This window comes from Theropithecus gelada, chromosome 12 (assembly GCF_003255815.1).
Source record: "Theropithecus gelada isolate Dixy chromosome 12, Tgel_1.0, whole genome shotgun sequence".
NCBI lineage: Eukaryota > Metazoa > Chordata > Mammalia > Primates > Cercopithecidae > Theropithecus > Theropithecus gelada.
This window is the reverse complement of record NC_037680.1, coordinates 29629585-29653949: the sequence shown is the minus strand read 5'-3', so window position 1 is coordinate 29653949 and position 24365 is coordinate 29629585. Positions and strand designations below refer to the sequence as shown.

Here is a 24365-nt window from a genome sequence, read left to right as displayed (position 1 = left end):
GTCTACAATTTTAGTCTTTTCCAGGAATTTAGGTATACTTAGATCCCATATTCTCATTGAAGATGAGCAGTTTCATCAAGGTTTCACAGCTAGTGAGTGACAGTGCAGACCAAGAACTGAAGTCATTCGTTCATTCATTCATTCATGTAATCATGCCGCTACCTTGTTCCAAGTCCTGCCATGACTGACTTCACATTACCCTGAGAATGAAATCCAAATTCTACAGCCAATTATTCAGCCCCGCCTGTTTGCTTTTGCTTCCCAACATACGCTCTCCCTCCTTCAGTGGGCCCCAGTCATTCTGGTCTTTCTTCTGTTCCTCAAACCTACCAATCCCTTTCCCTCCAGCCTATAACCTTTCCACTGCCTGTGAGCGTCCTTCTTCTGGACCACGGCTCTGATCCCTACCTAACTGTGCTTTAATCATGCCATGCCCTGTTTTCTATGAAGAAAACATGGGATGGTCTTACTTCTTTATTTAGTGTCTATCTCCTGCCTGGAATGTATGCTTTTTGAGAGTAGCAAACAGGTCTGTCTTGTTTACTGCTATATCTGCAGTTCCTAGAACAGTGCCTGGTTTACAGCAGATGCTGAATAAATCATTGTTAAACTAAATTTTACATGAATTTTAAAATCTATTAAGTATCCACTTCACACTGAACACTAGAGATTTTAAAAAGAAAAAGGAAGAATTTTTACCCTAGAGGGATTCAAATCCTGGTGACTTCAGGCAGCTGGTTTTTCTACTTTATTATACATCCATTACATTTTGCTCAGCAACTGGCAGATTCCTGGAAATTCAGGTCACCTGATTTCCAAAAATAGTCATCCACTATGATTCCAGATGATTCTATGGTGAAGTGATTATGCATCTTGTTTTGCTTGGGGTAGACCCTGTTTACCCCTGTTGTCCAGCCACAATCATTGGTAGTGCCTCTTCTGCTCTCAAAAGTATCCCGGCTTAGATGATAAATTATATGGTTACCCTATTCATTGATCAGCCAATTCGTAAACATTCTTAATTATTTCTGTTAAAGTGATTTAACCATTTAGGCTACATCAGTTCAGAAATATGGAGGGTCAAATCATATCTCTGGAAGTTAAAAATAAGACAAAAGATGGGATGGGCCCAGCTCCAATTAGTGAGTCCACTAATGAAGCCAAAATTTCTCAAGACACATTCAACAGTTCTGAAAAGTGCAAATAAGATTTTACATGCAAACTACAACGTAGGTCAAGGACTCTTTATTGTGTCAGAAACCATTCTACAAACTTCACTTGCATTTCCTCCTAATTACCATTATGACTCCTATTTTACAGATGATGAAATTGAGGCTCAGAGAGGCTAAATAATCCACCCAAGGCCATACAGAAAATGTGAAGTTGAAGACCCAAATACACCTTTTTGTGATCTGCCCCAACTACTATGCCCATTGCTTTTTAAACAAGTAAACAAAGAAACATGTAAATAATTCAATAAATGTTTCCTGTGTTTAAGTAGTTTTGGGAAATGCTAGGTTAAACTATGTTAGTCTGCTTTTCTCTAGGTTTTCTAAATGTTTGTAACATCAGTGTGTTTGGTGAATCTTCAGTGGTGATGCAGGTACAGTGTCACCCTCACTAATTGGGCCATGGCACCCTTTGTGTCAGCAGGGAATTACAGCTCGGAAGAACAAACATTGGCAAAGGCTGCTCTAGGAACCCTAGCAGGGCCAGCAACCCGCTTGTCTGTGGGTCAGTCCTCCACTTGTGTAAACACAGACCCACCGATCGAGTCTGAGTCGGTGCTCTCTGAGGGGGCTTCAATTTTCTCAGCCCCAAATAGTACATCATTCCTGGATCCCCTAGGCTTCAGGGGCCCTACCAGTCCACTACTTACATCAGTGCTTTTGACCAGTCTTCATTGTGCCTTTTCACTTCCCATGTTGAACTTTCTGCTTTGTTTGTTTTCACCTCATCTTCTTCTCATTTATAAGCCTAGGAGTCTCCATAGGGGACCATATAAGTTGGTTTTGGCCAATGTCCCACTATATTGTAACAATTGAAACCTCCTGAGCATTTGGGGTGCAGGAGATGAAGATGAGAAAAAGACTTCTCATAGAAAAAGAACAAATGTGTGGGCTATTCTGGTCCTTTCTAAGACTTTTGCTTGCGGGGAACAGTAGGAGGGCTAGAGAGATGGATGTGGAGGAGGGGAGAGGAGAGGGTGGAGGGTTGTACCTGCATTTTTCAGCTAAAGATATTTGTGCCTTCTGAGTCAAGCCTAGGGTGCTTTGATTCCAGGAAGATGGAGGCTATAAAGAATTAACAGATAATATCAACATCTGCCCCCCGCCAACCCCCAGTCTCCTCACTGCAAGTGTGGCGAGGTGTAACTAAGCTGACAAGTGTTTGGGTCCCTAGGGTTGAGTTTCCAATGGCCTTTGTCACTCAGTGATGGGCATCTTCCACTTCTCTTTCTTCTCCCCTCCCACCTCCTGTACCCACTCCTCAAAACCTTTCTGCCTGACAGGTTTCAGAAGCCAGTGTACTGCTGTGACCCAGCCAAGTCAGTTCTTGCATCTGGAATAAAGAGGCTAATCTGTTGGTCCATGGCCTATGTACCTGACACAAACCATTTAAAAAAAAAAAAAAAACATAGAACCACTCAACCATTCTCCACCCAAGATTTGCTTCCTATGTTTTATACTGTGCTTTAACTTGGGTGGGAAATGTTTGTTTTCATAAAAGGTCATGAGGCTTCTACAGATAAGCCCCTATATTAAATTATATTTAAAGGGATTGTAGTTCAAATCAATATCCACAGATGCCAGTTTCCCACCTTGCCCTGTGGACTTGTCAGCAAACCATCTTTGGGGTCTTCATGTCGTCCCAGAGCCTTGGTCTGAAATAGATCCCGAACGGGCACCCTAGAGGGCGCACTGCTTACATTTTCGGCAAGCAAGGCAACAGCGCTCACTCCCAGGCTCCATAAAAGGGGAGGAGGCAGATCAGTTTCCTCCTCTCATTGAGAAAGAAGAGGATTGGAAGGCCGGGCGTATAAAGCCGCGCAGAGAGCGTGAAACAAAGCAGTCGGCTCGGAATTGGACTTGGGAGGCGCGGTGAGGAGTCAGGCTTAAAACTTGTTGGAGGGGAGTAACCAACCTCCTCCTCTCGCTCTCCTCCTCGTCTGCGCCGCGTTTCAGGGGTTGCCCATCAGCCTTGCAATTTATTTTTATATCTGCTTTTTATAAAGAGAGAAATATATTTTCTTCTTAAGAGAAAATTCCTGTTCCAAGAGAAAATAAGGCAACATCAATGAAGGAGAGAAGAGCCAGCCAGAAATTATCCAGCAAATCTATCATGGATCCTAATCAGAACGTGAAATGCAAGATAGTTGTGGTGGGAGACAGTCAGTGTGGAAAAACTGCGCTGCTCCATGTCTTCGCCAAGGACTGCTTCCCCGAGGTGAGTGTGGCCGGCCGCGGCTTCCAGGAGGGGGTCGGCCAGTGGGATCCCAGTCCTGAGGTGGGCTTCCCCGCTTTCACCCGTTTTTGCTTAAAAAAAAAAAAAAAAAAAAAAGTCTTTCTCGCCCGTACTACTTTCCCCTGGTTAGACTGCGGGGAAAGGGAAAGTGCGCTGGAAACGTTTAGGGTTGGGACGCGCCTGCACATGGGCTGGTTAGCTCCTGAAACTTGTTCGTTCCTGTGTGCATAACCTGGGGTTGGGAAATTCGGGTCAGCACGTCTGTGAGAGCCGGGTCGGGTGGGTGGGGAGTAGGACAGGGGTTTCGGAAAGGGTCTATGTGCTTAGTGTGTGGTCTGATGTATGAGGGTTTTCTTTCTTAATTGGGGAGCCGGGAGGCGAAGGGTGTTCAACGGGTGTCGTGCATTTAAACATAACCTCTTTGCCCTCTTTCGCCCATTTTGTCTATCCAGAATTATGTTCCTACAGTGTTTGAGAATTACACGGCCAGTTTTGAAATCGACACACAAAGAATAGAGTTGAGCCTGTGGGACACTTCGGGTAAGAGTGGGAGGACCGCGTGGCGCTTGGGGCGGGTTTCCAGCCGCTGGGGGATGCGCGGCGGGTCTCGGGAAACCACGCGCTACAAGCCGTCTGCGCCCCTTCATTAACTTTGGCCCTCCCAAAGGATTCCCACGGTCCCTGGTGGGCGAAAATTGTATCCCTTCTGGGCGGGGGCGGCGGACGACAGCGTGGACGAGGAGATGGCAGTGGGGAGAGGAGGGCGCTGTGTGCCCGCAGGGTGACCCCGCGGTTGAAGCCACTAGTGGCTAGGTGGCCGGGAGCAATCTGCCCGCGGAGCCGTGGTCAAGTCGCCTTGGGTCGGCCGAGGTGGCCCGATGCTGAGGGGTGTTGCAGCGGCGCTGCGTGCGCCTGGGCGGAACCACCCGGCTCAAGGCAGGCGCCCCCCCTAGATCTAACCTGCTGGTTGGCAGGGAAGCGGGGAGCGCCGCGGGGGTGATGGGAGGCGGGAGAAAATCCCAGAGGCGACGCGGTTACTTGCAATTGCCGCTCTTGGGGGAGAGAAACTGAGCGCAGGCAGCCGCGGCGCCCGTGACGCCTACAGCCAGGAATGCGCTGGTGGCGCAGGGGCCGGGCAGCCGCTGGGCCTCCTCTTAGCGCCGCCGGCCGCCCGCGGCGCCTCGGTTGCCACCTGTACCGAGCCTCCCCTTTTTCCTTACTCCATCCCAGTGATCACGCCGTTCCCCCTTCACCACACCAGTCCCTCCTGACCTCTATTGCATCCCCCACTCTGCTTGCCTCCAAGGCCGCAGGCAACACTATTCGCCTTTGACCTTCCAGTCTACTTGAATTATTGGCGCCGCGGTGGGTTATATTCATTGGTCTGAGGTTCAAGGCCGGGTTATTGCTTTCCCATGCGCCCACCCACCTACCTGCCGCGCGGTGGTAGGGAGGGCTAGGTACCCTCCCGGTGGGAAGGCATCCGGCCCCCTGGCTGAGTTAGGGGTTTGGGGCAGGTCAAAGGCTGGGGAGCGGCAGGGGAGCACCATGTGAGGTCTTGGACTGGGACATAGGCACCCGCCGCCCTAACCAGCGGTGTCCAGCGAGTTTGTTTCCAAGAAGGGTGTCGGCTGCAAAAGCAGGACCCACTGGGAAGGCTGGGTAAAGGCCCCTGCGCTTAGGGCTGGGAATTTAGCAGGGAGCTGGGTAGCTGGTGGACCGAGCCAAATCCGGGGTGAAACTAGCGAGGAGGAACGCGCAAGTGCCAACAAGCAGGTTTGCTGTTAGGCGGGGAGGCCCTGAGGTGGAGCCGCGCCCAGCGGGGAGTGGCCTCGTGGAGGTGTTCCTGTGAGCTTCCCACAACCCTAAGCTTGAACCACTGGAGCCCCCGAGGGGACGCGGGAGATCAGAGAGCAAGAAAGGAACCAGACTGACAGGGTCGCCAGAGGCAGTCCCAGCACAAAGGCAAGCGAGAAGTCTCGCACGAGCGAGCGCCTCTCACGGTCGGTGCCAGATGCTCCGACTGCTGCAGTGAGAAGGGCTGATTTTGTTTCCCCCTGGAGTCAGGCTCTTTCTCCAGCCGTTCCAAGGGCAGCAGAATCAGGACTTTGCCGCCGTGTTTTCTGTTAGGGATTGTACACAGACTCGAAACTATGGAGAAGGTGTTGGTAGACAGAATTCAAGTGGTTCCTTATTTCAGTAGTTCCCATCATCAGAATTATTATACAGCCCGGTACTTACAGGGCTCTGATTCCCAGACATATCATGGTATGTATTTGTTATGCCTACTGGATGGCACAGCTGGTGTGGTACCAATAATAAGCACCAGTACTCCTTGCCCCGACCCGTAGCCCTGTTTGGACCTAATGCACGATAAAAATTATTTTGGCACGGGGTGGAGCAGTGGGTCTGATCCAGTCGTTGATACAAAGCTGTGTTTAGATCTTAGCTCCTGGTTACCATGGATTTCTGTGTGCAAATCCCCTACCTCCCTGGGTCTCATTTTCATCATCTGTAAAAAGAGGACACTGAGCTAGATGATGTGCAGGGTCTCTCCCACTGTACACTTCTTGGCTTTATTACGCTGGACAGGCAGGTCTTTTTGTTTCCCAGGATGTTGGCTGGCTTCAGCTCTTAGTCTTAGGGGATCTGGCATCCCGTGCTGGGGTTTTTACAGCCTACAAAGCAAGCCAGGTTCTGGGCAGAGCCAGGCTTCCTGGTGGATTTAGGAATGAAACCCATTTGGACAGGGAGGGGGAACGGGTGGGCTTATAGGAATGCTGGGCTATACGTTTCCTATCTCAAGCTTCAAGAGTCACAGGACCACCAATGGATATTTTGAATTCGATGCTTAAAGGGCTAAATTGATTCTTTTAGGGGAGAAAGGCACATTGTTTGATAAAGGTTAGAAAATAAAACAAAATGTGGGCAGTTTATAGTTGGAGGCTGTCCGTCGAATGTGCAGATAAATACCACTTCAGGTATCTTCATGCATTTAATCAAAACTCTACAGACTCTGCACACATAGCACAATGCCTTGCACAAGTAGTTATCCAATACAATCTGATGAATGAATAAATGAGTAATGATATGCATAGTTTCCAAGGAGATGAGGTTACCTGACATTTATTCACACTGAATTACCTGTGCACAAAGAATGGCAACTTTATAAACATTGCGTTTCACCGAATTAGAGATAATCATCTGAAATGAAGTTTGTAGTGAAATAATCACTTGTCTTTTTATTTAATGAAACCAAAACCTATGTATGTTTAACTAAAATATAAAGGTTTGAAAATGTGATTAAGAAAATTTTGTACTGCAAAATTATCCAGTAATGAAATCTTAGTTAGAATTTAGATTTAAACAAATGGAAAAAAGAGGCATAAGGGAATTATTTAGAATTCCATTATGTTGTTCATAAGGAGAAATGTTAGTTAGTTCAACACAGTCACCAAGCACTGCTTACTTAAATTCTAAGAATAGCCTGTTTCCATCAAAGGTGATTTGTTGTTTATATATAGCAGGAACCATTGCATCAGCAACTAATTATTTCAAGGATCTTTAACATTTTTCCATTTAATTCCAAGCTTTTCATGGCGAATTTCTGGACAGGATTATATTTTGGTAAATGTTTGACATTTTCTTTGCCCACTAAAATATTTATTTAGTTCAGATTGTAAAAATAATTGCATATGCCTTATGCCTCTTGATACATCTATTTTTTCCAAAGGCCATCAATTTAACTCTGGAGAAAAGATCCAAGCCAAGTCTATAAAGTTCTAAATGTCAGATAAATTGCACTTTTTCTTTCCCTGCTAGAACTTTGTGAAAGAGACGTATATAGGAAAAATTGGGTGTGCCTGACTGCTCTTACATAGGGAGAGAGACGGGGTGAACATTGTCCTTTGAATGATACTTCCTGCCCTGGTTACCCTCCTAGCAGAAGGGCAATCATTTAGAAGACAGAAGTAGTTCCTCTCTTATCTGGCCTCTTTAGTTGGACAGCTTCTCATAAGGGGTCTACTTCTGCCTCCAGCAGTCATGATCATGCATAGGCGAAACTCTGACAATTTGGATGTGGGGAAGACTATCAAGTGAAAGTAGGATATGTGAAGTCGCTTTGCACCAAAAAATAATAATAATAATAATTAATTTCCTGCTTTTTGAGGCACAGTAACTTAATATTTCCTTCCTTTCTCCCTTTCTCCATCCATCTCTTCCTTTTTTTCCACATCCACTATAAACAGGCCCTCTGTTAGACCTTACAGATACAGTGTTGATTAAGCATGGTCCTGCCCCTAAGAAGCATACAGTTCAGGTGGGGTAATGGAGAAAAAGAAGCTCTTCCAGTTTAGCGTGTATTTCACCGACAACTCATAATGTACCCAATTTTGTCAGGTCCTTGAACCCCAGTGCCCTTTTCCACTTGGTTGCCATGTTTTCCTTTGTCAGACATCCTAGGGTTTGTAGATCCTCTGGATCCTCTTCAGACAGGAAACAGCTACCCCCTCTTCCCATTGCACATACCAGTTAAAGCAACTACAAAAGGCATTTTACCAGTCGATTCTTAGGGCTACAGTACTCCAGCCCCCCAATAAAAGTAAACAAAACTTTTGTAAAAATGCTGTAGGAATCATCTACGAGAGGGAATTTTTAAGGCCCATAACTTCTTCATTTTCCTAAAAAATATTTTTCATTATAAAATGAACATTCTTAATAGTTGCAGAAATGCTCCCATTGATTTTCAAATTTCACCCAATGAGTTTCAGCAAAACAATGGGTAATAGTTTCAATTGTGAAGTAATAAGTAAGACCAAAGTAATTCTAATATCTTGTGCTTCAAAATTGACCACATTTGCCAAGCATAGAAGTAATTTGTAGCATGAAGCCAAATGCCTACTAATAATAGAAACATAGTCATTTAAGGATCACCGTATCTTTTCCTAAGAGATTTGATTGCAGTGTAATTTCAGCACATGTGATTTAGGGAGTAATAATCATTCATTCCAGCTTTTAACCAAGGCAAGTTAATGCACATTTTATTTAAGGCTTATTATTACTTTTAATATATTCAATTCAGCTGTTAAAATTCCCCACAATAACTATGCTATTGCCTCATGAACACTCTTTTGAATCTTGTCATGATCCAAGTTTCTTTCAAGCCCTGAGTGCTAAAGTTAGTACTTCCTATTTAAGTTTTTAGCATTATTAACAGTTAAGGTAGTATCCTTTATTTCTTAGAGAAAAAGGGAGGAAAAATATCTTAATTACCCAATGGCCTTAATATGAGAACAAACTTCTCTATAAACAGAAGTCTATCTAAGTTGTTATATTTACCTTATTATACATCAAGTATGAAGAATGGTCTTGGTGACAAGCTCTCTAATGAAATATTTCTTAATAGGGATGGAAATGGTTCAGCAGTATTGGAGATTAGTATATAATTAATCCAGAAAAGCAGCTTAAAAAGAGATCACTGCTCTCTCTCTCCCCCTCCCCCTTTTTTTGGTGATTTAGCATATAAATGAACACATCTAGACAAGACATAAAAATGATTATAAAGTCAGTAAACATGGTTTAGTGCTTTCTGTGTGCATACAATCTGCTAGATGCTATGGGAGGGGTACAGAACTGGGCGAGAGCAGCTTCTGCCCTTAGGTACTCACAGTTTCACCATGTGATAAGACAGACATGGTGAAAACACAAGTGACAATAACATTTAAAATATTCAGGCTTTCCCAAACGAACAGAAGAAATCAAATGAGGAGCCCAGATTAAGTGTCAGGTGTTTAGGTGAGAGGAGATGCCTGTAGACTGAGAATTGAACAGGGTAAAGACATCCTTCTTCCCTGACAACCTTCTTCAAATACCCACAGGACAAACAGAGGACATAGAAAAACTTCCTCCTGTCTAGTGCTGTAATACCTGTTTATAGGAGGGTGAGCCTGGAGGTTCTAAAGCTGGATTTTTCCAGGAGCAACAAGATCCAAAGAGTTGTTGAAGGTCACCTGGGTAGCCCAGGCTCCCTAACTCATGACTTAATGCTCATTGAGGCCCACCACAATTCCTTTCCTTTCTGGAAGTTGACTAAGTTCTAAGAAATTTCTAACATCCCTCCCACATGGAAACTTGCTTACATGTAGTGGCTCTCAGAGAAAACAAGATTCTGGAAGCTGAGAATTATAACTTAAATTAACCTTCTTGGAGAAAGGAAGAGGTTAAGAATTTATGAAGGAGCCAGAGAAGCATGGATGCTTGGGATTTGAATATCAAGTGTGAAATTGCAGGAAACCAGGCATTTCATCACGTAGTAATGATCCATTGGAGCTTAGGGTTTCAAAACTAGGTTTAATTCTTAACTTGAGTTCTTGAGTTTCCACACTGAAACTCTGTAAGAGACCTGGGTTAGGGTAAAACAGATAGTTTGTATGGTGGTTTCCAATAAGCAGTACATAAAACTGCATTTGGAGATTTGTCCACCATGCGATAATTTCCATTTAAACCATGGAACCTCCTAAAAAAAGGGAGGTGGCGATATGAATGCCCTTTCTATGTCTAAAAATGTCTGCAGATTTTTTTTTTTAGCCCCATTTAGTGCTGTTTTTTTCCAATCTGGTTTCTCGCTAAGTTGCACATTTCAATGAAGCATCCAAATTGGTCATTCTGATACCACCTGAAATAACCAGATGTTTCCTCATTAATCCAGTTCTTTTGCATGTAAATACGACACCAAGGACCAATACTTTCTCCAGTTAGCTCATGGTGCCTGGCGGGCTGTGCCAAATGAATTAGTCGTGGCTCAGTCATTTTCTGATGTCCTTTAAATGACTTCTCAGTTGCTACATATTGGCCACTTTCTCGGAGTCTCTCTTGGGAAGGCAGACATTTTATTGACATGGAACGTAGTTGCCTCAGAAGTTTGACCAGGTGTTGTGCACTTTGGTTTTGAAAAATGAGCCTGATGACATAGTTTGTGGAAAGATGAATTCATTCGTGGGAGTCTACTCCAAGAAATCTGATTCTTAGATAGCATATGAAACAAAACCTTGAATTCCATTATCCCTATTTACTTTTAGGCATATACAGATACATACACTCTTATCCCTAAAGCTCTTGACTTAACCATGGTTCCACTGTCAGTACAATTTTTTGATTCTTACCTATTTTTAAGTATCTCAATAAGATTAGGAGTTTAGAGCTAAACCTTTATTTAAAGGCCAAACATATCTAGCTGTGTGACTTTCCAATTTTGTATCTGCATTGCCCCCAGAAATAGAAAACATTTATTCCATCTTAATAGCAACACATAAATGCCCACAAAATTTTATAAGATCTGTTCATAGTTCCTATTATCTGAATCCATGGAAGAAACAAACAAAATATTCTTCTGGGAGTGTTTGTTGCATATTTGCAGGCATGGTATTTGTTGTGCAGACTACTTGAAACAAGAACTAAACAGTCTTATACTGAGTCAGACACCAAAGTTCTGCCCAGACTTCATTCACATTCTTGAGATTGCTGCTAATTTAAACCTTTTACTGTGATTAGAGATGGCATGAGGAAATGCAATCTTGTAATAATTGGGCAGATCAGGCCCTCTCACATGTTAGCTGCTGCTGGGTTCAGATGTGCTCGTGGTGGTCACTAAAAATACCAAAAGTTAATCTACTTTTCTCTGCCAAAAATATGCAAGAGCTTGAACTTACTGTTGTTGGTAAAAATTTCTTAAGGGGAAAAGGGAAGCTTTTCAAATGAAGGTTCAAGTTAAATAAATTATATTTATGAAATATTCAACAAGAAGAGTTTTCAGTTCCCTGACTCCTCTAAAGCCTCACAGTGTTTAAACTGGTATTTTGCAAAAGGTTCCATAAAGCCTCCCTTTTGGGCATGAATCTTCTTACGTATACATTTAAGTATGTACATATATGGTGTGTTCTATCTTTGCGAAAGGGTGACTTCAGCAGGCAGGTATGTGTCTGAAGAATTAGTTTCTGGGTGAGGCACGTTGTGACTATTCTTTGGCTGGAAATTTTGTTCTCACCCAGAATTAATGATCTTGAATATAAAGATGGGTAGATCTGAAATTTCAAAAGCGCTCTAGAACTTTGCTGATGTTTGCCAAACTTGAGCAACTCACAGAACCCCAAGTGTACACTTGTTCCAGTCTATCTATCCCCAGCAAAGCCTTTCAACTATGTTTTCTGGGTGAGGGGGGCACACATTTTGCATATATAGCGTAGTTGTTTCTTTACAATATAGAGTTTCCCAAAGTTTTCCCTTCAGAGGCCTGGCAGGTTACTTAAAAAGGAGCTTGGAATAGGGTTGTGAGCTGAGAAAAGTTTCATACAGTACCAGAGAAATGCTGCATCTGAGAATTTCCACATGCATTAGGCTATTCCACATGCTGAAAAAGAGTTTTATTTGACAAGCAAAACGCAGTTCCTAAATGTTACTGGACTTTAGTCCATTCTAGAGCACATACTCTATGTATATCAGCACCTACCATGTACTGCACTGAAAGTTGAATACTTTCATACTGAGTAAAAACTGTTGAGCCCTCCTGCTTGTGCTGTGTTTAGTTCTATAGTTAGCACCTTGGGAGTTTTTCATGTGCATCTTTAAGAAACACCTATAGAAGTTAATTTTTTTGTTTTCTGTTTGGCTTCGCAGGGTGTTGTAAGACTTTCCTGGAGGGATATAGGAGTTAGGGGCAGGTATTGTTCCTGCTTTACCCACTGACTTTCAGCTCCTTCCTTTGGTGACATTTCTGCTCCTCTATATTGCTTCTCACGTCACAGAATCATTTCTGGAATTCCTCTTCCTTTTCTGTTGGCTTGTGTTATCTCACGCATGCCTGTGATTCCACCATGCCCTCTCCAGCTTTGCTTGCCTTACTTCCTTTGTGCAGTTTCTTGGACTTTCTGGGGAAGAAAAGGAAGAATTCCAAGTGCTTAAACACAGAGTAAACACTGTAATGTTACACAGGAGGTGTTTGTGTGTGTGTGTGTGTGTGTGTGTGTGCGTGTTTGTTTTTTGTTTTGCTTTGTTTTTTTTTATCCTGAAAGTCCTGCTGAGCTGATGAATTACATCTTTCCTGGTGGGACAGTTCTTTGATAATTCTATATAAATATTTTTCACTATGAAAAAATAGAGACAATAGATACTGCTGTCTACGACAGGATAAACTTAACCTACCAAAAATATAGTGAATAAATGGTCTTGTTATTTTAAATAAATTACTCTTGTCATTGCCAGTCAAATTATGCTTATAACTAAGAAATGTGGGAATCAGTTTTACTAGTACTTTTGGACACTCGTGTTGATCTAAAAGCAGCACACTGTTCATTAGCAAAAGTAATAGAATGGGATCAAAGTGTCATCCCTAATTAGATCATGTTAAAGCTCTGAAAAATTACCTGTCTACCTCCACAAGCACGGTGGTTTATTTCTTATAAACCTTTGCACTACATATGTATTTTCACTCATATGTTCACTGGTAGTGTTAACCAGGTACTCATATGTTCACTCATATCACTCATATGTTCACAGGTAGTGTTAACCAGGTACCATATTCACTGGTAGTGTTAACCAGGTAAAAACAAAAGCAGATACAAACTTTCCTGAGAATCTGGTTTAACTGGAGAACCCTGTTTCATTTTAAAATCAGGCCAGAGTCTAAATTTTGCAAATACTTGGATATATGCACTAAGCACAGAAGCCAGCCCACTGGATTTTAGTAGGTAGCAGGTCTCCAGCAGGTGACACAGGGCTGAGCACAAAGCCAGATCTCCTTTGTGGCCATAAAATGGGTGGGGGATGGGAAACATAGTCCACAAAGGGAGGGGTATTCCCAGCAGTCACATGGCGACCTGAATGTTGAAACCATTCCTCAGGATTTTCCTGGCAGTCTCAATTTCAATTAAACTCTTTTATCCTCTTTGTATTTCTTCAATCGCTTTTCCTAATTTTTATATTTGGAAAAGGTGGTCTCCATTGTCATAGAGTAGTGTTACATCTGGAATTAGCAGTGAGTACTCTCACATCATACAGATGTACCCTGAAAGGAGCTGGTAGGTACCTGGAACTGTCCTCTAAAGATAACCAGGTCTGCTCGTACTGGAGGCTCTCCACAGGGAGACAGTGGTTTTTCCTGTTGTGAGTGATTTCTGGGAAAAGAGATCTCTGAAGCCTCGTTAGGTTTCTGACAATCCTAACTGTTGGCAGCTTTGCCTTCCTGGGTCTGGGATCAGGTCGTCTCTTGCTGACTTTGAGGAGCAGAGGAAACTCTCATTCATGTGTCCAGTATTTGGAGCTCCACTCTATGATCTAGAATTTTCTGACTCCCTGTTTGGAAAGAGTCATTTAAATGTTTACAGCAGGCGCTGTGCTAGAGTTAGACTTTGGACACAGAAACAGGAAAGGTTCTAGTTGAAAAAGTGTGAACTTCTCAGAGGTAATACAGAAATACTAATGTAGCCGTAAATAGTGTTCAACCATCTAGTTTCTGATGCCTCTCGAATGTTCAAATGAGTGAACTATTTGTGAATTATTCTCTTCACCTCAGAGTTCTTTCAGCGACTGAAGAGGCAGCCACAGCTTGTCATTTTCAGAGACAGCCTCATTCTAATATACCTTCATACTTAAAATGACTTGACTTTTTAAACTCTAAACCCTTTAAGCTTTTGAGAAATATCTTTCAGCTGTCAGCCTCTGCTCTGCCAGGGTTCTGGTTCCAGATGAGGGTAGGCAGCTGCTGCAGCTCATGAACAGCTCTGACTTAATTCTCTATTTATTCACACTTTTCTTCCTGATTCTTGTAACTTTCTTTTCTTCCTTGCTTAGCAGACACACGTGGCTTGAAGTTGTCACTCTCCATCGTAAAGCAGCTAGGGAAAAAGCTGCACTGTTGCCTGGGGTTCCGCAGCGGATGCCAGGGACCCAGAGTGTACTGTGTGAATAGAGGGTGATGCCCCCTGAGTGCAGTGCCTTTTAGATCACAAGAACAGCCTCCAAGCAAATGTTGTTTTAATAGAAATATAAACAGTGATATTTTTTAAAGCTGCTTTTTAAGTCTCTCTTCCTGACTTTGCCTGTTGAGGTTTGGATTTATCAGGGGACAACATGTCCTGTTTTTCTGCTCAAAATGGAAAGTGATGTCAAATTGAAATAGACTTTTAAAAAGAGTTTGGTGGTTTAGATTTTCTTTTTCTACTCTGGAGTCAGATACATACGTGTGTATATATTTCCTAGTAAAATCATTTTCATGTGATGCTTGTGAAATGTCAGTATACTAAAACGATTTCTTAAACAAGCTGTATTTAGTTTTCTAGTCAATCACTTCATAACTATTGTCCTCATGTAATTGCCCATCCTTTGGAATTCTTAAAGAAATAGAAAAACTTCCTTGATTGACTAGAGAGTTCTGTGGTTAAAGTAATTGGCTGGTGCCTTGAACATTTAGGGTACCCTGGCTTTAATTCAGGTTAAGATCCTTGGATCATGCCTTAGCGTCACTCTCAGAGATGGGACTCTGTAAAAAAGTGACATGATCCTATATGACATTTATTACATTCTTGGTTGTAACAGGAAGAAAATCTGTATAGGGTTTGGCAATAAGTTAAAATAAGCAAGCTCAAAGGTCAATAGCCTATCTAAACTTACAACTTGGAGATGGGGTAACACTGTGGTTTCTCTTTGCGTAGTTGTTGAACCCTCCCTCTTCCGCTCTCCCTCATTCACCCCCATCCTGCTGTCAGATTTATCTTGAGTTTAGGTCTCTTTCCCAAGAAGTAGTTCAGTTTCTGATTCTTTTTATCACTCAGCTTTTAACAGTAGCGGTAATACAACCATAATACCCATAGTGAATACGTATTGATCCCTCACTAAAAGCCAGGCACTGCCTGGGTTTACTTAATCTCAGGTACGTATGTTGTCAGCATCTTCATTTTATGAGTGAAGAATCAGAAGCACAGAGTCCTAAAGCTACCTTGCCCCCTCCCTCTTTAGTGGTGGAGGCAGGTTTGCACTCAAGACCACCTGGCCCCAGGTGCTTCCCTACTTCACCCAGGTAACTTCAGGCCCTAGTCTTTGAACCATACAGATTTCACCTTAAGATCCAGGCCCTCCTCTTGAATTTATGTCAGATACATGTGAGGTTTCATTCATCATATACTTCTAAGCAGGCTTTTGTGTGTCTGTTTGAATTCTTTTCCAAGAATTAGGGGAAGTGGGGGTCGGGTCATGATGTGACAGTCAAAGGACTTAGCCCGAAAGGGTAGAGTTAATGCATGACAGACAAGGGGACTCTCATCTGAAAATTTGTGTATCTTTGTTTCTTCTCAGGTTCTCCTTACTATGACAATGTCCGCCCCCTCTCTTACCCTGATTCGGATGCCGTGCTGATTTGCTTTGACATCAGTAGACCAGAGACCCTGGACAGTGTCCTCAAAAAGGCAAGTGCTGGGGAATGATGACACACTTCGGTACTAGGTGATATATAAATAGAAACATGGGGATTGCTGGGGAACTCAAAGACTCAAGTCAATTCCCTGCCTTACAATTTGTAATTAAACACTAGAAAGAACCCTTTCACACCAAAATGGGGTTTCCACTTTTGATGATGAACATGCTTGAAATTTTATTTCATGAAGCTCTGAAACAGAATACCTTTCAAGGGCCTGCGTGTTTGTCCTTCGGGAGAAAATGGTACAGCTGAAAACAGTTATATTTGATTACTATCATATTCATGTCTTCCTTCCTTCTTTCAGTGACTCAACCGATTGCACCTTAGCTTACAGATTTACATTTGACCTCAAGTCAGTTAGTGAAAGGAATGCAATAATGGCTATTTTAATAAGCTGTGTTTTAGTTATGGTATTAGAAACAGAAATGGAACTAGTATAGGAGGAATAGGGATGTGTCCAATGTGAATTGTCTGATGATCAGGTATCTGTCTAGTAATTATGATCAGTTATCTTTCTAGTAATGTAGAAGCAGGGCTTGTAAACATGTTATATATTATAACGTACACATAGTTTATGGAGGCAAAGGTTAGTCAGGTTCTGTAGGTGAAGAAGGAACCTAACTAAGGAAGCTATGGATGGAAGGAACCAGAGGGAGATCAAGAGGAAGAGGACCTATTACAGGATGGGTCACAGGAAGTAGGGAGGCCAGTGGGAGGAAGGGGCATTTCTTGACCTCCAGCAGCAGGGACTCAGCCTCCAGGTAGTTGTAGAAGGCACGTGCCGTGTAAGTCCATGGATCAGCATTTATTAGCCACTAGCTGTTTTCTCAGACCTGGCCTGTGTGCTGTGGTGTTCAGGATCAGACCCTTGGTGGAGCACTCCCTCTCCTCCACACACTGGCTTAGACACCGGATGTGGCTGAGAGCAAGGCAGTGTCAGCTGAGGGGTGAGCCATGCAGCCCAGTCTGAGTATGGTATGGATTAAGAAAGACAAACATGCAGGTGTGCCTAGGTTGGTTTTGTTTTTTTGGTTTTAATTTTTAGTGGAATTTGTTTGTATTTTGTGTGTTTTTATTAGTTTACATTCCTCTATTATATTTGATTGCTTGGCTTGTGTGTCATGGTGAAATCAGGATTTGAAGTATAATCATCCTTCTGTCTCTACTAAATATTACAGACAGAGTTCAATAAAATACGACTTTCTTAATAGATCAAAGGCTCTTTTTCCCTTTTTAGCTCCTTTCAATTTTGGGTAATACATATCTAACACAAATAATGCTAATGCTTGTCAAATCCAGGCAGGAATACACCTTTCCTGTCTTTAATGCTTGTAAACAATTGCTAGACATGCGGAGGGAGGCCAAAGTCATTACACAGCTGAAGAGCAACATAACAACATGTCTAGTTCTGTCTGGAGATAAAAGGGGTTGCTTATTTACTGGAGATTTTATTTGATGTAGTATCAGGCTATGCATAATTTATGATGAAAAGCCTTTCTCCTGTTTTATTTTGCTTTTTTCTTCTAAGACCAAATGAATAGTGACTTTGGCCTTATAGATATTAATGAGTATGTTTTACGTTCCTGTGAGGTTTAAGGCTCATGATAACCCCTGTGGTTTGTCTTGATTAATGGAAGCCTTTAAGTCCTTCACTATCAAAGAGGAGGTTAGAATGACGTGAAGTAGGAAGAATTTCTTTTTTTTTTTTTCCAGTTCACCTTCCACTTCTAATGCTAGTGCCACCTAGCATATGGTAGGTGTTCCTACATAATTCTGAAAGGAGTGAGGGAGAGAGGGAAGAAGGGAGGGAAGGAGGGAGGGAGGCAGGGAGGAAGGAAGGAAGGAAGGAAGGAAAGAAGGAAGGAAGGAAGAAAGAAAAAAAGGAAGAAGTGAACACAATGGGCTCTTATGGAAAGTATATTACTCCTTTGAATCCACTGGTGTAGTTTGCACTAGAATTCATTACCCAAAGTACACCCCTAGATTTGGAGATGTCTCCTCTAGTGATCTTTTAAGTTATTCTTGCAGGATGTCCCTCTTATCTTGTGTTATACTTAATACATGACTTCATCACCCCCAGTATTCTGTGAATTTCTTTCCAGAAGACACAGCTATGTCTTAATCATCATTGTCACGGCCACAGTACTTTGTAGAACACTTACATATTTGTGAATGTGGGTGGGAAGAGTCAGGCACCACTTCCCCATCTCAGCCTCTCCAGGCCCTGCCCTCAAAGGCCAACGATCTCCTGTAACCGCCCTGAACCCTTGACTCCCATGCTGTTGCAGAGCTCAAGCTTGAGGAAATGAAGACACAAAAAGCCACTTGCTTGTTCTTAAAGAGGACAGTTGGAATTCCAAGCCAGGCATTGCTGAGGGTTCTACTAATTCTTGTTAGATCATGAAACAAATAGACAAACTGGAATAGATTGAAATAGTTTTAAACTAATTCGAAGGCATATGAGCTACAGGACCAGCTGCCTTCCTGATCACCAGGAGATGTTCCTTTGCAAATGTCATGATCTGTGTTGATGGAACCATGTGAATAGAAACTCCTTCAAGGCAGGATGTTCTGTTTTATTAACTATCTCAGGTACTTAAATAGAGCTTCAGCTCGCGGTGGCATGCTTCAGTGTTTTATGATGGGATCAGGGAGTGCATACTTGTGCTAGTGTTGCCTCTGCCTTATCCCCAGCCTTTTAGTTAAGGAGGATCAGATCCACACATCGAAGGATGTGGTCACTTGTTAGGATATATAATTATTCTTAAGACACATTTATCTTTCAGAGACATGCCAATAATTAAGACATTATTGAAGCTACCTTTGGACAACATCTACCAAATCTCTTTCAGTAGCAACAGATGAGTCACAGAGAGGGAGAATCGATCATAATATACATAATCATTCCCTAATGCTTAAAAAGTCGTAAAACTTCACATCTATTCAGGAGATAAATGCAAAGTTTGCTTCTTCATCTCAAGGGACACTCCTTTTTTAACATCTTTTTTTGAGTTTCATTCTAATGTCTGCCAGTGGAGAAATGGTTTTTATGATATGGATGCCATTACTTTGTTCATTTTTAATCTTTTTTTTTTTTTCTGTCATAGTGGAAAGGTGAAATCCAGGAATTTTGTCCAAATACCAAAATGCTCTTGGTCGGCTGCAAGTCTGATCTGCGGACAGATGTTAGTACATTAGTAGAACTCTCCAATCACAGGCAGACGCCAGTGTCCTATGACCAGGTATATATGTTGCCCATGTGCAAAAGTGGATTTTAGAAAGAGTGAAAGAAATGGACTGTCACTCACAATAAATAAAATAAAAAGTAGCTGCTTTTCTAAACGCTCAGCCAGTGGTCAGTTGTGAAATTTAAAATGCTGTCATTTATTAGTGTGATTACATGATATTTGGGTACATAAACAGTTGATATGCTAACCTTGTATATTTCTGCAACTCCAAGTAGGTTTAAAGTTCAGTAGGTTTAACAGAGAATGTGGTCAAAATCAGTAATACTCTTTAAGAGAGGTAATCTGACTTTACAGTCGGCAGTGCAATAATAAGGCTGTTTCCAGTAAACTGGAGCACTCCATAACACCATCTTTCAGAGAGTCTTCATTTCTATAGGCATTTCCCCCAAGTATTTAGAAATGAGAATCAATTTCAAAAGCTCATTCTCGTAAAACCTACAACCAGAATCTAAAGAGAGTTCATGTTGAAATACCAAAATTGTATTAAGAATCATCATTTTAAATACTGCAGTCTTCTTAGTCTTCCATTTCTCATTAGCAAAAATTTGGTATTTTAAATAAGTAGTTTTGGTTGATGTGCACATGTTTATTGTTGCGTATATTGGTGGTATGGTTCACACTTAGAAATTACGTATTTTGTGTTTGATATAACAGATGTCACAATAGTATTATTCCTTTCCTCAACTTACTTTGGCCCTAAGTAAGACACAATCACGTACATTTCAAAATCAATTTTAAATTTCATTCATTGCCCCTGTTTTTGGTACAACCTAGTCACTAGTCTTGAATGCCATTTACCCTCAAGAAAAGAGAAATGGAGTCCCCCAGGAGACTCTGGAACAGGTTCTCAAGGCCACATCGCCACAGCCAGAGCTGTGTGGAAAATGTGGGGTTTATGTTCATGACCTTCAGCTAACTTACTTCACCAGTAAGATTCTCTGGGCCATTCCATGCTTGCTGTGACCCTGGAAAGCCTGAGTAACCAGTTAACTCTTGCTTGCAGTTGATAGTGAAGATGAATCACCTCGTTAGCTCCACTCTGCACTTCTTTGAATCACCTCATATTAAGTGTTTGATAATGAGTGTCCTCATTTGTTAAGATCAGCCTTTAGCATTTATTCAGAGCTCTAACACCTCTAATGAGCCATGAGAGTTGGACATCTTAGCGATTGGCTCTTGACTGCAAATATTTATGAAGTAATAAATAAGGCAGTTCAAATTTTAACAACTTTTATTTTTGCAGTGACACTTGGAAAATTCAGTTAACATATCAGTAAACGTTTTGCAATGCATTATTATTTTGTGGTATTAGAAGACACTAGCTAACTTTCTCCCAAAGTTTTATTGCTGATTAAAATCCCTTCTTTTGCTTCTCAGGGGGCAAATATGGCCAAACAGATTGGAGCAGCTACTTATATCGAATGCTCAGCTTTACAGTCGGAAAATAGTGTCAGAGACATTTTTCACGTTGCCACCTTGGCATGTGTAAATAAGACAAATAAAAACGTTAAGCGGAACAAATCACAGAGAGCCACAAAGCGGATTTCACACATGCCTAGCAGACCAGAACTCTCGGCAGTTGCTACGGACTTACGAAAGGACAAAGCGAAGAGCTGCACTGTGATGTGAATCTTTCATTATCTTTAATGAGGACAAAGGAATCTAGTGTAAAAAACAACAGCAAACAAAAAGGTGAAGTCTAAATGAAGTGCACAGCTAAAGTCATGTATACCAGAGGCTTCGGAGGCGTTTGAGAGGATACTCATCTTTTTGGAATCCTGTCCTTAGATTCGGCATGTAGACCAAGTGGTGAGAAGTGAATACATGGAAGAGTTTTGAAGTGTGACTTGAAAAATATGCCAAAAAATGGAGATACAAATGAGCTAGAGGAAGATGAGGGGGGATGCGAGTACCTCCAAGAAGAAAAATCACACTCTGAATGGTGCTTGCATTTTTGTTGGGTTTTTTTGTTTGTTTGTTTTTGTTACAATCTATTCATGGATCTCTACTTTGATTTAATTTTTAAATGTTTTAATCTCCTTTACAAAAAGTATATGTTAATATACCGTCCTCACTGGGGAACTGGCACTGTGACCTTAGCATTTAGTTTTCTAGAGGATGTGATCTAATTTCTTTCTAGCTCATCATTAAAATGGAAATTGTATCAGGACCCATGGGGATATATCCAGAGGAAAACTTTATGAGGCGTTGAAATCTTGCCTTCCTGAAGATAGCTGAGTAGGATGGTTCTAAGGAAAGCCTTTGCAATCTTGCAAGATTTGTAGACCAGCACTACAAAGATCGCATAGATCAAATAGGAAAAACAAGTGTCGATTTTTATTCAGTCTGATGGTTCTGTTCTTCATTGTGATTGTCATTAAAAAGTGGTAAATTGCTCAATGTAATATTTTTGTGCGCTGTTTAGAAAAGAAGTTGTGTGATTTTTTTGCCATCGTTGATAAAAATGCAAAGTCAAATAAAAGGTGTCTTGGTTTGACGTCATAGAATGATCCAAGGAGAGAAAAAAGGTAGTTACTGTTTTCACCAGAAGAGGTAATGAGTGAAGGAAAGAATAGTAGCGGAAAGCACAGTTTGTGAGTAAAGCTGTCTGGAATTAAGTTACCAAAAATACAAAGCAAAAGGACTATTATTTTGGGTTGGAGCTCCAAAACTGGCAGCATCTGATGATCTGTTGGTTTATTTCACTTTCATTAAATGAACATTGATGAGAGAAGAACTCACTTACCCAAGCTTTAGAGAATCCCTAGTGGAAGATTATATAATAGAGTTTCAGTCCTGACACAACACCAGGGCATTTCTAGAGCGTGATTGCTAAAACCTCACTGAGCAGACGCAGCCAAGGTCCGTGTTCAGCACTTGGTCGCTGTTGTTACGTAAAATAAAAGCATTTAAAATAGTTTACAGATATTTTTGACCAGTTCATTTTGGAGATTATTTCAGAGAAGAAACCAGATCTGACCTGTTTATTGTTGGCGCTTGTTGAAAACGAGCTTTCTTTCCCATGATAATGCTTCGTTTTTGAAGTGTTGAAGCTGTGCTCCCCTTAAATTGTGGCAGGAGAGATTAAGGTAATTACAACACTCAGTTCTATGTCTTACAAGCACTTTGTTTTGTCTCTGCAAGAAAATACGATTCCAGTCATTTCCCATAAAATACAGACATTCTACCAACATAATACGCTTTGATTGATGCAGCATTTTGCTTTGGGCAGTATTACAAAATAGCTGGCGAGTGCTTTCTGTATTTAAATATTGTAAAAAGAAAATAAGTTATAACTGTTATAAAGCAGAACTTTTGTTGCATTTTTTAAACTGTTGAAGTCACTTTGTATGTTTGTTTGGTCAATGTTTCTGCAGTATTTATTAAAACATACTTTTTTTTTCTTCAAATAAAAAAGTAACCATGTCTTTGTCTAAATGTGATCTGTCTTATTACCTGCTTCCTGATTTCGCTGTTTAGCTTTGTTCTTTAACATAGGTGATTACAGAATCTGGCCTAACATTTTCTAAATGAGAAGGCTTTGGAATTTTTAAATTCTTAATAGTAGTAACAGATAAACCTGCATATATAAAAGGTTTTCATGATGCTTTCAAATCACAAGAAAAAAAAAAGGGGGCATAATTAGATTAAGTGATTTGATCATATACAAAAAAGAACCCTGATACTGCCTAAGATTAACTTGTAGAAAATACGGAAGTCCTTCAAGTCTTTAAGAATGAAGCAATATGATGCAGTCTCAAGTCACAGGTTTAATGCTAATACAAGCCTAGTTTGCCTCTCTGCCCTGTGGGGTCCTGAGCCTTGGTCATTAACCCATGCCACCTCGCAAGGCATGTCCATGTCCTTGTTCACAGTGGTTGTGGGGATGACCCAGCACACAGCTTTTGCAACAATTGGAAGGATAAAAAAAAGCAAAACAAATTGTCTTGCATATGGTAGTAGCATCTTTAAATAACACAGTACAACATAATACAAGTTTCCCCACTGACCTGGGAGATGTACAGTAAGCATAGAACTTACCGTAAAATAGAGGACTATCTCCCCATAAATCCAGTTGATTCTCAGTCTTCAGCTAAAATACTTACGTAAAAGTTTTACATAAGTGTCCAAAGATACTCTGTGGGATTTTTAAAACAGTGCTTCTTTCTACACAGCTAAGCCACTTCATATAAAAAAAAATGCATCCTTGTGGCTTATTTTTTTCTGAGTGGCTTTGGGAATCTTGGAGGTATAGTTATTTGCTTGGAAATAATTCTCAGAAGCCCAAAGCAAAGGGGGAAGCAGAGAATCCAACATGAGTGAACCAATTAAAGCACACTGACATTATGAAATGGCCTTATAAACAATTTTAAGCACAGAGATTTACTGAAAATGTCTGTAACTCATTCTTGTTGTCATCAAACAGTAAAGGAAATAAAAGTACTTTCCAAATCCTTGGTGTTGAGTAACTTCTGAGCATAATGTCTAAGTCAGCCTTGCAAGAAACTCATTTCTCAACAATCACTGGCATAGAAAAATAAAAAAGTAAAAAGCTGAGGTTTTGCTGACCTTGGCAGTATTTTATATGCTGTACAGTAATGTTCCCCTCTGGTCAATTGTTCTTTCCTAGCAGCTTTAATTTGTTGAAGCGAAAGAGAAACGTTTGTCTTCAGCCTTGGGCATGGATGCCTTCCTTTTCTCTGACTTCTTGCCTTAGCAAACATTTCTTCTAAGCATTCTGTGAACATTCCTTTCTATTGATTAATGATCTTGGTTAATGCCTTTTTAAATACTAAAAGGTGGTTTTCCAACTCTGAGTAAGACTTACACTGTGTCTCATTTTAATCTTTTACGGGAACAGTTTCTTAGAATCTAGTCTTGCAGGGAGTCTGTCTTAGGTGCAGACTTAGAAATAACTCGGGGAGTTATTTTTATTAGAAAGAATTTTTTTAAATGACCTCATCTTCTAACCCTCCTGAAACTCTTAAAGCTGCTTATCCTTTTTCTGCTGGGTTATTTTGACACCAGCATTCTGCTAATCTCAAAGTTTTTATTTTTATCATTTTTCTATTCACCAAATATTTATTGAGTGCTTACTACATGCCTGACACTTTTCTAAGTTTGGCACATTATCATGAATTAAATTCGATCTCTGACATGGGGAATTTATAATGTAGTAGTGGGAG

The 24365-nt window shown here is 41.2% G+C and overlaps 1 protein-coding gene across 2 annotated transcripts; it reads left to right on the top strand.

Moving 5' to 3' along the window:
- The first annotated feature begins 3006 nt into the window (after nt 1–3006).
- RND3 (Rho family GTPase 3) lies at nt 3007–22617 on the top strand. 2 transcript variants are annotated; one of them, XM_025404769.1, is made up of 6 exons: nt 3007–3187; nt 3260–3447; nt 3918–4005; nt 15811–15920; nt 19039–19173; nt 20557–22617. In XM_025404769.1, the coding sequence occupies exons 2-6, from the start codon at nt 3298–3300 to the stop codon at nt 20806–20808; spliced, it is 735 nt and encodes a 244-aa protein (XP_025260554.1). In that variant the 5' UTR covers nt 3007–3187; nt 3260–3297; the 3' UTR covers nt 20809–22617. The 2 variants fall into 2 exon arrangements, with proteins under 2 accessions (XP_025260554.1, XP_025260553.1); XM_025404768.1 differs by having other exon boundaries at nt 3007–3447.
- Nucleotides 22618–24365: the final 1748 nt, after the last annotated feature.

Excerpts from the sequence above, each read along its gene's own strand:
- RND3 (XM_025404769.1), top strand. The coding sequence starts at position 3,298 with ATGAAGGAGAGAAGAGCCAGCCAGAAATTATCCAGCAAATCTATCATG. Across the intron at positions 4,006-15,810 it reads GAGCCTGTGGGACACTTCGG|GTTCTCCTTACTATGACAAT; the intron begins GTAAGAGTGGGA and ends GTTTCTTCTCAG. Across the intron at positions 19,174-20,556 it reads CGCCAGTGTCCTATGACCAG|GGGGCAAATATGGCCAAACA; the intron begins GTATATATGTTG and ends TTTGCTTCTCAG.